This window comes from Ziziphus jujuba, chromosome 12 (assembly GCF_031755915.1).
Source record: "Ziziphus jujuba cultivar Dongzao chromosome 12, ASM3175591v1".
NCBI lineage: Eukaryota > Viridiplantae > Streptophyta > Magnoliopsida > Rosales > Rhamnaceae > Ziziphus > Ziziphus jujuba.
The window spans coordinates 15,414,903-15,428,626 of record NC_083390.1 but is presented as its reverse complement, the minus strand read 5'-3'; the positions used below and the strand labels follow the sequence as shown (position 1 = coordinate 15,428,626).

At 30.7% G+C, this 13,724-nt stretch overlaps 1 protein-coding gene across 1 annotated transcript; it reads left to right on the top strand.

The window, feature by feature from the left end:
* The first annotated feature begins 5,884 nt into the window (after positions 1–5,884).
* On the top strand, positions 5,885–7,512 carry LOC107428867 (expansin-A23). Its single transcript, XM_016039460.4, has 2 exons — positions 5,885–6,062; positions 6,792–7,512. The coding sequence occupies exons 1-2, from the start codon at positions 5,927–5,929 to the stop codon at positions 7,415–7,417; spliced, it is 762 nt and encodes a 253-aa protein (XP_015894946.4). The 5' UTR covers positions 5,885–5,926; the 3' UTR covers positions 7,418–7,512.
* Positions 7,513–13,724: the final 6,212 nt, after the last annotated feature.

Sequence of the window (13,724 nt, the reverse complement as noted above, 5' to 3'; positions counted from 1 at the left end):
GTGAACAATTCAAGGAAAAGAACACATCATAGCCATTTTTACCTACATATAAATGTAGTAATAAAATGAGATATTGAAGAATTTCACATGTGTAAAGTGATCTTTGTTTAAATATGGATTTTCACCGCAACGTTACTTTCAAGAACAACAGAAAAGAAAGCTTGAGAACTTGATTTTCATACATGAAACTTCTAGAAAAACAGAAACATTTATGATGCTTCATTCTTCAAATTTGGCACTTTACATTTCCTCAAGACATTAGATATGAGGGCTTGGCGCAAAAAGATTTGAATTTTAGTCATTAACATGAAGGTCTGGTCTTGTAAGGGGAAGAATAGCATGAATTGCAAAAACAAAGAAGCTTTAATGCCAACATGATAATTTTAAATTCAAAGACTATTAAGCTCCAACTAATTTTGTAATTTCACTAACATAGTCTTTAGATTAATAGCTCCAACTTATTTTGTAATTTCACTGACATAGTCTCTAAAGTTTTTACAACTTAATTGAAATTCAAATTTCTTTCTCTGAATTTTCTATCCAAGTTCAATATAAGAAAGATTCAAATTCCACAATCCAGCAATTCCAACATAAATCAATCTACATAAAAACCTTATTCCAAAAATCATTTCTTGCAGCAATTTCAAAATGAGAAACCATGTTGAGTTTAAGCTGAAGACATAGTTTTCTTCTCCAACAATTATATAGCAAACATCAAGTTTTTTCCATTCAATCCCAACAAAATTTTAGACAAATATATCAAAGAATTACTATATTGACTCTAAAGAATACAAACTTCATACAGAGCTGTGAGGAAACTCATGTTTCAATCAAAGACAATAAAAACACGAAAAGTAATGATTCATATGAACTAAAAAGTAGGAAAAGCATATAGAACAGAATGAAAAATAAAAAAAGGAAAATAAAACATGTACCATTTGCTGTCTCTGGAAGCATTGGAACCATTTCAATAGCTAACAATACGACCAAAAATACCCAAAAAGCAGCATTGAATCTCTTAAGCTAATGAAAGAAGCTCGATCTAGAAAACAAGTCGTCGAAACAAGTGGGTTATTGAAATTTCCCAACGGTTTCTTATACTTTCTTGCAATCTTTATTATTATTATTATTGTTCTCCAAGCCAAGAAAAAAATACCAAACAGCTTGGAAAAAGAGGAAAAGCTAGGAAGTTAGAGAGAGACTTCGGTGAAAAGCTAAGAAGTCAGAGAGAGACTTTGGTGAAACCATTTCCCAACAATTTTCTCCCTGAATCCTGGAGGTCACACTGTTAACAACTTGGAAACCATTTGACAGAAACACAGTCTCTCTCTCTCTCTCTCTCTCTTTCTGTGGGTGGCTCCCAATCTATTTACTCTTGCCGAGACAACAATGGACGAGGACAATGCCGGTGAATGGGAGAAGGATTTGGTGAAAATGGTGACTGGGATGGTCTTTTTCAAAAAACCCTAGCTATGTTTTCAAAAGGGCAAGTAGAGAAAATGAAAACCAAAAACAAAAAAAAAAAACAAAAAAAAAAAGATAAATGGCATTTTGACAGAGAAAAAAATAAAAAAAATAAAAAAATAAAAAATATAAATAAAAATATTTTATTCCAAATGTGTAAAATATTGGTTAGTTTTTTTTTTTAAAAAAAAAAAACTTTGCTATTTTTCATGATTTAAGTTGTACGATGTCTAGTTTTCAAAAATACTCTTATGTAAAAGATAGTCTCAAGCATGGGTGGACCCACGTTGGCCCAAAGGGCTTGTGCCTCTCAAATTTTTGACTTTTTAATTCTTATTGTATATATTTATCTATTTAAAAAAAAAAAAAACTTTGCTATTTTTCATGATTTAAGTTGTACGATGTCTAGTTTTCAAAAATACTCTTATGTAAAAGATAGTCTCAAGCATGGGTGGACCCACGTTGGCCCAAAGGGCTTGTGCCTCTCAAATTTTTGACTTTTTAATTCTTATTGTATATATTTATCTATTTAAAAAAAAAAAACTTTGCTATTTTTCATGATTTAAGTTGTACGATGTCTAGTTTTCAAAAATACTCTTATGTAAAAGATAGTCTCAAGCATGGGTGGACCCACGTTGGCCCAAAGGGCTTGTGCCTCTCAAATTTTTGACTTTTTAATTCTTATTGTATATATTTATCTATTTACTCTTTTGACCTTATATTCATGTGTGTCTGACGCCTTATTCCTCCTTCCTTCTCTCCTTATACCCATTTACCCTTTCTTCCATTTACTACTTCCTTCTCTCCCAAAGCCATATTTATTTTTGGGTACTGAATTTTTCACTTTCTTTTATATTTATGTGTTGTTTTATGCATATATATATATATATATTATCCTATTTTTATTCATAATTATTTTATTATGATGACTATTTAATATAATTCTAGTATTTATCTATATAATATTTTGATAATATAATAGCTATTTAATCAATGTTCTTAATATATTAAAAGTGTAATTGTTTAATAACAAGAATATTTATTTTATAAAAAAATATTTATAATATTATTCTTATTTAAATTTCATATTAATTTGGAGGAACTAATCTGTACTTTTTTTATTTAATTACACATTTTTGCTGTTAAATTTTTTTTTATTTTAAGATGTTTAAATTTTAAAATAACCAACTTTTTTATTTTTTAAAAAATTTTGCGTCAAGGAGTTTTTTAGTTGTTTACATTCTAAAATATCCAACATCTTTTTTTCTTTTATTTTGCATCAAGGAGTTTATATATATAAATTATGTAAAAGTGTTAAAATCATATTTTTCTTGAAAAGGAATTGGAAAAAAAAAATTTAATACTTGCGGTTTAGTAAATACTCTAATTTGTTAGGCTGCAGTATGGTGAAACAAATGTTACATCTTTTTTTTTTTTTTATATGTATATATTTCTCACCATAAATTAAAAAATAGTCAAATGGTAATATATCATAGTGCCCCCTTGGAAAATTTTCCTGGGTCCGCCGCTGGTCCCAAACTACTTATGGCATTTTAGTCGAGGTTCCTATCATAGATGTTGAATCAACATTCATGTTGTTTTTTTTCCATTAATGATAAACTTTTGTGCTTGGTTTCCATAACGTATTGGCATTTATAAAATTTATATGTGCCTCCAATATTTTTTTTGATCTTTCAGAATTGAAAGGATACACTTAATAACTGCATTAAGTGAAAAGTCTGCTTTACCCAAATTATCAAGGTCATAGATTCCATAATTGAAATTGCCATCATTCTTCCTTTTATTTGTTGGTTCTTCTTCATGTGTCATCCTAATATGTAAATTCTTTTTGGGACAATTATATGTCACATGACAATGTTGTTCACATTTGAAACATAAGTTGTATTTTTTTTTTTTTTTCCCTCCTAAAGTCAGTAGCATTAAAAGAATATGCTTTGGACTTTATTGGCTGACTGGCATTGTGATCTAGTTTCTTAAAAATTTTCAAGGCACTGTATGTCCAAGGAAACTCGAAAAGATTGTTTCATCTTGTGAATGGGTTTTTGCTATAAACCCCCTTTTAGAATTTTCACGTTTTGTTCTTTTTGAGGATTTTTTTTTTTTTTTTCTTTTGGTAGTGTCGCATAATTAATGTTGCTAATTTACTAGTTTGGCATAATGTTATTGTTGAAGCCCACTATAGCATTGCTTGATGGAGCCCAAGAGAAAAAAGTTTCATATATGTATATATAAAAGGAATACTACATTTGGATTCTTGAAATTTGAATTAAATACAATTTAATTTTTAAATTTTTAAAATGTACAACTAGTATTCTTAAAGTAGTGTAGATAACATTATTTCAAGTGGTGTGAATAAAACAATTGAGGAGAAAATGATAACATTTTGGATGCTAAGGAAAGTTGATGATATTTTTAGAATGAAAAGGACTGTATTTAAGTTAAACTTTAAAAAAGGTGTATGAAATGAACCCATATATAAATAATGTTTTATTCAAGCATGCAGATAAATATTAAAATCCATGGTCAATTTTTTAGTACACCAAAATTCATGGTCAATTTATTATGGGTTATAATTGATTTATAACTTCTAAGCTTAGATAATTTTCATATTTATAAATGCCAAAACAATTATTTAATCACCAAATATAAAAATAGTTGCCTAAATTTAGACACTGATGTTAGTATTTAAAAGCAATTAATTAAATTAAGCAAGCTTTGGAAGAATCAATCAAGAGCTTGTATTGCTAACAATTAAAGATTACAACTTGTATCATAACTCTCTCTCTCTCTCTCTCTCTCTCTCTCTCTCTCTCTCTCTCTCTCTCTCTCTCTCTCTCTCTCTCCGTATATATATATACACAATAATATTATATTTACCGAAATATAAATCAAATTTATTTATCAAATTATACGGTAATATTTAATAGGTTTATTTTTTAATTTATTTATTTATTTAAGAATTCATTTTTTCATATTTAAGTTATATGAATATATTAGCCAATAATATTTTAACATATGTTATTTGATAAATACATTTAGTAAATATCAGGTATCTATAGCACTATCTATATATACACAGCATCTGTTTATTATGCGGACGTCCACAAAAACAACGGTTTTTGAAGAAATCATCATTAATAATATACAATGGTTTTTAAAAAATTATTATCAATACTATACATAAAAATGATAGTTTTTAAAAATCATCATCTTCTTTGTCGTTTTTCTGAACGTCCATACGATAAAAATATAGACATCTGCATTATAGAAATTATATATATATATATATTATAGTGGGTGTCTATTCCTTTGTGCCTCCAATCAAGCAAAATTTCATCCCGCTTTTTAATTGTCTGATGGAATACGCTGATCTATGAAGGGGGAAAATGCTTCAAATAGCAAAATTAATATATGTATATATGTATATATGTATATGGATATAGATGTACATATGCTTGGATTAATTGAAGTAATTGATTGTAACTAGACATGCATTTTCAATTACATATATAATCAAAAATATAATATAATATATATATATATATATATAGTGGACTATCTAGGTTACTTTATTGGTGACAATCTAAGGATAAAATGAATAAATAATATATGACAATATTAATAAAACTTTTATTTTTATTTTTATATTTTAAAAATGAATCTATAATACAAATTTATCAAATTGTCATATGATATATAAATAAAACTAGATTTTATAAAAATTAAAAAAATATTTGTTTTTTTTTTATCCCATTTAATATTTGCGCCACATTAATATCATATATCATATATATCATAAAATGAACTAATTAGCCAACTAAATTAAAACTTAATATATTTCTTTTAACCAAAGGGGTTTTCTTTTGCTGAATAAGCAAAGCGATTTAGGCTTAGGTTGAGATAAAAGCACATCCAAAATATGTATTTAATTGCTACACATTTGTTTTCATTTTTCATTAAATCTGTCAACAAAAGTGATTTAAAAAGGTCCAAAATCAGTTGAGATTCTCTGCATTTCATTTAAGAAGGAAAATGAAATTCGAACCTTTATAATGTGAGAGTTTTTTATTATTATTTAATTTACACTAACTGCATGGCTTACACTTAAGCTCACTTCATTTATTATACAAATGACAATAAATTTTACTTAGGTCCCCTTTTCTACTCTCGGTCATCTTGTGCATGTATACATTATATACAACGGTTCTCTTATTTATAAATTTTGGACCATTTCATTATTTTACCAGCAATAAAGCACCTTTTAATGCCCTATCTGGGTGACACGCATTCAATTGGTGGGATGTAAAAAAAAAAAAAAAAAAAAAATTACACATCCCATCATAGTTGCTGGCATGTGTGTGTTCGCTACTAGAATAAAATCCTATGTATGTACCTAAACACAGGAGGGTTGATTGGTCAGAACAAGCTTGAAAGGAGTAATATGGGTGGTGAAAGGTCTGCTGCAATTTTGGTTATGGTTATGGCTTTGCTCATAATAACTACAGCTCAGGTTGAACCAGCTTGGGATTATGCTAATGCCACGTTCTACGGTGATATGAGTGGCGCTCAAACCATGAGTGAGAAAATTCAATCTTTTTTCCTTTTGTTTTTCTTTATTGTTGTTATTTTTTAAAAACTTGGTTTTGACTTTACGCTGACGTTTTTTAGTAAAAGAAATCTATAATCTAGCACAGCTTTTCTGCATCACAGTCTAAATGGACTGCTCTTGTTGGTTGAGATATCAGAAGCTGTGCTGAAAAACATTTTTATTTGCAAAATCTACTTTCATAGCCAAAAGAATTTGAACTTTTGATGATGAAGCAGATAGAAGGCTAGTCTAGTTGGGTTTAAGGCCTAGTTTTTCACCATGGTTCATCAACTTGCAATGTGCATGGCCAAAACTTTTTCTTTTTCTTTTTTTTTCTTTTTCATTTTTATACCATTAAAGTGTAGGAAATCAAATTCAAACTCATTACTTGAGGAAATAATAGCTTTACCGCTAAGTTGTCCCATGATAATTAAATTGGTCTTTTCTACAAATTTCTTATTTCATGGAACAAAGTACCAATTATTTAGATGTTTTATGTGGTAGTAGTTGCCGTTAAAAAGTTTAAAGAAAAATTATATAAAAGTCCTTAAATCTCTTTTTCAGTAATGATTCAACGATATATATATATATATATGCAGCTTGTCTATGACAGGGGGAAGGTGCCTTCCCTTGCCATAGTATTTCTATATATATATATATATATATACACACTTCATCTAATAAAACTCTAAACTCAAAATCAGTATATGTAATGCAGAGGGAGCTTGTGGCTATGGAGATCTATTTAAACAAGGATATGGACTTGAAACCACAGCCTTGAGCACAGTTCTTTTCCAAGATGGCAAAACCTGTGGAGCCTGCTTCAAAATCATGTGTCATAACTCTACACAATGGTGCCTAAACAATAGCATCCATGTAACTGCTACAAACTTTTGTCCTCCCAATTACACCAAAAGCACTGACATCTGGTGTAATCCACCAAGGAAACACTTTGATCTGTCACAGCCCATGTTCAGAAAGATTGCCCTTTACCAGGCAGGCGTTGTACACGTCATATATCGACGGGTAGCTTGCATTAAAACTGGAGGCATTAAGTTTGATTTTAAGGGAAATCAAAATTGGATACTTGTCTTGGTGTATAATGTGGGAGGAGCTGGTGATGTTGTAGATGTGAAGATTAAAGGTTCAAACACTGATTGGATACAAATGTCCAGAAACTGGGGCCAAAACTGGCAGACAACAAGCAACTTGATGGGGCAAAGCTTGTCATTCCAAGTGACTACTAGTGATGGTAAAATGGTAGAGTCTGATAATGTTGCCCCAGCAAATTGGCAATTTGGAGAGACTTATGAAGGTGAACAATTTCAAACAGAGGAAACCTAAAGCTCTAATTATGCATGCTACTGTCTATAATAACTCTAAATGGGCTTTAGGCTTTAACTTTGAAGCCTTTATGTACTTATAAAACCATCTTAACAAAAGAAAGATGTGTTTTTTTTTTTTTTTCTTTCATAAAAGACAAAATGGTTTCAAAGGGTGTTTTCTAAAACAAATAATCAAATTGTCAAACACCAACAATAATCGTTCTGAATTTAGATGCATGCCAAATTTTCAACCATTCAAATTATATTCCTTGTGGTTTTGGCAATATGAATGCTATTGCAACTTACATTTCATTTTCATTTTTTACATGTTATATACTTCTGCAAGCTATTCGATACAGAAAACTACAATCGTATATGTTAAAAAATACAGTTCATTCACAACAAGTTTCTACAATTTCTTTCATTTTTTTTTTCCTTTGTTTTAAGAGCATGTGTTGAGACAACCTTGTGAATTTGAAAATGTGTATGTGTGAAGAATAAAATTGCAGTATCATCACTTTTTTAGGCAGAAATCAAGAACTTCTCGAATCATTGACCAGAGTCCTTTGCATATCTGTCGACCTTGTCATCATAATCAACAAAATAAAGACCAAACCTTGAATTATATCTTGCAAGCCACTCTCAATCATCCAGTAGAGACCAGGCAAAATCTCCTTTTACATTGAATCCATCTTCTCTCCTGTTTACCAAAACAGAACCATATTGGCTTTTAGACCTCAAGCTTTGCTCTTAAAATATATAGAAAGCTAAACAGCTTCACTTAATGGAACGTGCAGATAGAAGATATTAATATACTCGACAGAAGCTAGGAAGTTTGTTAGATAGTCATTGTTGTATTTTATCATTTTCTCATCCTTAAGAGCATCCTTAATGTGAATCAGTCTATCATATGGATCATCCATCCCCCTAGGATTACAGTAGTTCACTATTTCCCTTTAGAGACAAAGGTAACAATGGAATTGATGTGCTTTCTAAAAAGTATTTTTTGATAACAAAATAAATAAAAAAGAAATGATAAATCAAATGGGCTAAGATTTTTTTGGCTTTTAATATTCTTTTTTACTTTTAGGCTTTCAAAAGATTACTTTCTCTGTGATAATGACTGGATGGTTTCCATACTTGTGCATGATGACGTTCATTAATTTTCTCATCCGCTCCGGTATTACGTATGACCATATTGAATTTGCCTGTGATTTTGGCATAACAAATTATGTGTAAGAAAGTAGAAAAACAATGATCCTTATATAATCATTTATCGTTATTAATAAGGTTTAAGTTAAAGTATAATGTCAACAAAGTTGTAAGTCACTAGTTCGTTTCTCTGTTGCTAAACAAAGGACTTTTGGCAACATTACTGCAACAACTCAACTTTAGAATGCTGTGAGATTCCATCAAGATCTTAGAAAGGCTAGCTATATATATATATATATATATATAATTGGAATAAGTCCAAACAAATCTGAAAACTTAATGTTTACCTTTCTACTCTCTCACCTCCTAGTTCTACTTGCTTTGTTATGAAATAGTGTATGTCATATTGACCTTATTTATTTATGAGTGTCATTCATTTTACACGCTTAGATATACTTGTAAATTATTTCTAAGGCCTTAAATATTCCCTCGCCTCCAATATATATACATATATAAATATTCCTGTGTATTTTAATGAATGTTTATTTACCAAGTTTTCAGTTCTTTGATCCTTTTTAACTATTTGTAATTTTCGTAAAAAATAAATAAATAAGTTACATGCACTAATGAGGAAATGATTAAAAAAAACTAGACATATGGATTGTAGAAAATGTTACTAATATTCGTTTCTTAACATTTTAAAAAGCAAGATTACTTAAATCTGACCTAAATGCATGAATGTAAAGAATAAATACATTACTTTTGTCGTAAGTAATTCGTTTCTCCATTTTACATTGTCATAGTTAGGAAGCAAAGTTTCATGTATATATTTGGCAAAGCGATCGAAGAACTTCCATTTTCACCATTACACAAATTGTCTATTTCTAAACTTTGAACAATTATTTCAGCTTTCATTTCAACTTTTTAGAACAAAACACAATGGCAGAACCAATCCTCTCTACCATCGCCGAGGGAATCATCGAGTGGTTGAGTTCTGAAGCTATGAAAGAAGTAGGATTGCTTTGGGGCGTAAACAATGAGCTTGCGGGACTAGAAGAAACCATTATAACAATCAAAGCAATACTTCTTTATGCCAAGGAAAAGCAAGTCCATAACCATCAAGTTAGAACTTGGCTTAAGAGGCTTGAAAATGTCATTTCTGATGCTGATGACTTGAAGGATGAGATCTCACATGAGGCTCATTGGCAACAAGCAATGGATGATAATAAGGTGATGAAGAAGGCATATATTATCTTCTTAGCCTCAAAACAAGTTGTTTATAGGCACAAGCTAGGCCACAAAATAAAAGCTATTAAAGATAGACTAGTTGCCATTAGAGATGATAAACACTTTCATTTGGAAGAGAGACAAGAGGAGACAAAAATTGTCACTAGAGGGAGAGAGCCTACTCACTCATATGTACCTGAAAATGAAGTTTTTTGGAGGGATAAAGATAGAATCGCAATAATGGAAATTCTATTGAATGCTAATATTAATGATGATGAGAATTATCAATGATTTCCATAGTTGGTAGTGGAGGATTAGGAAAAACCACACTTGCTCAATTGGTGTTTAATGATGAGAATGTGGAAAAGCATTTCAATTTAAGGATGTGGGTGTATGTCTCTAACGATTTCATTGTGAGACTGGTGGTTGAGAAAATAATTAAATATGCAACTAATAAAGGCCTAGAAAATTTGGAAATGGACCAATTGCAGAAGGAGCTCTAAAAAGAAATCAGTGGAAAAAAATATCTTCTTGTATTGGATGATGTGTGGAATGAAGACTTTCAACTATGGCAAAAATTGAAAATTTTATTGTCAAATTATCAAAAGGGAAGTAGAATAATTATAACTACTTGTAGCGAAGCTGTTGGAAAAATTACAAGTACAATGAAGCCATACATCTTGGGAAGATTGGATAAGGATGATTCTTGGTCTATATTTAAAAAGGTGGCTTTTAAGTATGGAGAGGAGCCAAAAGATCCTACAGTTGTTGGAACTGGAAAGAAGATTGTTGAAAAGTGTGGAGGCAATCCTCTTGCCATAAAGACAATAGGTGGGATGGTGTGTTTCATGGATCCCGAAACAGAATTGTCCTCTTTCCTAATATCCAAATTTTCAGAACTCCCTCAAAAAGAAAATGATATTCTACCAACATTAAAACTTAGTTATTCTAACCTCCCACCACATTTGAAGCCTTATTTTGCCATCTGTAAATTATTTCCTAAACGTCATGAAATCAATGTAAAAAAGTTAATAAATTTTTAGATGGCACTAGGATTTGTTAAATCCTCACATTCAATTACGTCATTGGTAGATGTTGGTCATGATTATTTTATGGATTTGTTTTCAAGATCATTCTTTCAAGAAATGCAAGAAGATATTTGGGGTACAAAATGTAAAATGCATGATCTCATGCATGATCTTGCAACACAAGTAGGAGGAATAGAATATGTTCTTTGGGAGTCAAATAAGAAAAGTAACTTTGACAAAAATACTCACCATGCATCATTTAATTTTCATTTAGATTCTTTACAGCAAATTCCAACTGCATTGTCTAAGGAAAATAGGATTCGAACGATTATTTTGTTGGATTTATGCTCCAGAAACAATCTAAATCGTTGATCATGAGCCTTAATTAATAGTGGTCGTTGGATCCCCAAGCTAGCTAATAAAGTGACAGAACCCATTAATAGAGACAAGTATGGCCTATCTGTTGAGCCTAAGGTAATTAGAAAACCCTGAGAGGCTAGGGTTTGGAGTCGATATATAGACTACTTTTTAAAGAGCCTCAAAGGGAATATTTTCCAAATACTAAAATAATACTTTGGAGTCTTCTTGTTTCTAGTGATTGGGTGTGCCCACACACAAATCCGTCGTGACTAGAATAGCTTGGAAGATTCAGCGAAAAAGGTTAGTAAAATCTATATGGGTAATGACATAATTTATCGCATATTTTATTCAATCATGATCAGGCTTCCGCTATATGTATGGTTCCAACAATTGGTATCAAAGCCTAGATTGAATTGGTATGTGATAAATCGAGTCCATTGTTTTATTTTTCATGTATATGTAATGTATATTAGATATATGACACCTAGGGTTCTATTATTCATGTTATTTATAATTTTTGTATTATGTATGAATGATTTAGTTTTGGTCTTAATCCATGGTAGATTTTTGCTTGTATTTTTTTTTTTTTTTTTTTGGGATGTAACAAAGAGGCTAATCATAAGATTAGGGTTTCCTCCTTGATTAATTTATTTATTTATTTTTCCTGCAATCTTATTTGAATTTTTATATTTAAATTCAGATTTATTGGAAAAATATGTAAAAGTACCCGAGAAAACTATATATGTGTTGTTGTTCATCACTTTTCGTGCTGATTGAAGCCATTTTTTGACAAACCAACACCCAAAGAAGATGCATGACATGAAGGAGGATCGGTGGGAGGCAGATGGCCACCGGAAGATGCTTCACACACCCACACGCGCCACTCAAAGTGACTGAGAGTGGGATTCATGCGCCGTAATTTAGATGGCACGTGAAGGAGTGTGTGTTGTCAGAATTTGATGATTTTTGGTGGGCTGGTTTATATGGTGACTATTTACCTCCCTATAAAATTTTGTGAGGATCCGAGATTTTTGTGGCGGCTGGTGGTGGTTTTGGTGCTCGAGATCAATAGGGAACATGTTAGGGTTTTGTGTTTTTTTGCGCTAAAAACCCTATAAATCAATTCTAACATGGTCCACACCCCATAGACTTGCAAGATTTGAAGAAAAGAAGAAGTGCGGGCCAGATATCAAGTTGGGCTCCTTGGCCCTTTTAGGCTTGTAATTTTCTTTTCTAGGAAACTATGGATTAGGGCCTATTAATTATTCTATGTTTATAATTGTTTAAATTATATGGATATAACATGTGATATGTACTTAACATACCATTTAGAATAGGTGGTACCATATAATTGCATCATTTGATATATACATGTCCATAATAATATTTGTTTTATCTAGGTAATATTATTATGAAAAACCCTAATTAATTAATGTAAAATATTGAATGGGTGCAGGTTAAAAAATTAATTTAATTTGAAACCTGCCGGCTCCATTAAGGGTCCAATAATAAAATGGTTGTGTGATGTCCCAACGGATAAACATGAATGGATTTTATTGGATTGGATCTAAAATAATTTCAAAATTTTAATGAGGTTGTACGACCCAACGTTGACAATGCTTAGATATTAAAGATAATTTTGAAATTAAATTAATGGTTATTACATTCAATTTTAGTGATATTAATAATTCTTCCAACAATACTCTGTTAGTGTTATTAAAAACCCAAAGATTATTGAAACAATGGTTTATTTCTAAAATTAATTTTGAATAATGTGTGTTTGTGTTATCGGAGAAGACTTTGTCTAAGGAGGTAGGTTTTTAAGGAGTTTTTGACCCACCTCACATTTTCTGGGAGTTGACTTGGTAGGACACTATGAATATCAGGTTCAAAAAGTTTTAATTTTTTAAATCAATTTTGAGTGGTATGTGTTCGTGTTATCTGAGAAGGCTTTGTCTAAGGAGGTAGGTTTTTAAGGAGTTTGAGACCCACCTCACATTTCCTGTGAGCTAACTTAGTAAGACATTAAAACATTCCATGTTCAAAATTTAATTCATTACAAATGTCTTGCCCAACGTAAGTATTTGTAATGGAAATTAAATTATTGTTACAATAAACATTAATAATAAGTAGTTTAAGGGATCTACATATTTGTATGTTTGTTGTGTTGATTACGTGTTAATATGTGTCCATTTTAATTTTCAAAAAATGGCATCTTTTAATCCTTTTGCTACAATTTTGAATCAAAAACCATTAGATGGAAATAACTACAACCTATGGAAAACCAATCTCTACATTGTCCTTGATTTTGAGAGAATAAAACTCATTACAACAACTCTGAAACCCCAAGAGCCCACTGCTAATGCTTCTGAGGAAACTAAGAAGCAATTTGCAGATTGACAACAGGCGAATACAACAACTCGCTGTTATATTCTAGCCAGTATTGCAGAACATCTGTAGAAGCAACTTGATAATTTGAAGTGTGTATAAAAAATAATTCAGACTCTAGATGGGATGTTTGCTAAAAGTAGCAGTACTGCTAGACAAGTAGCTATAGGG

Excerpts from the sequence above, each read along its gene's own strand:
- LOC107428867 (XM_016039460.4), top strand. The coding sequence starts at position 5,927 with ATGGGTGGTGAAAGGTCTGCTGCAATTTTGGTTATGGTTATGGCTTTG. Across the intron at positions 6,063-6,791 it reads GAGTGGCGCTCAAACCATGA|AGGGAGCTTGTGGCTATGGA; the intron begins GTGAGAAAATTC and ends TATGTAATGCAG.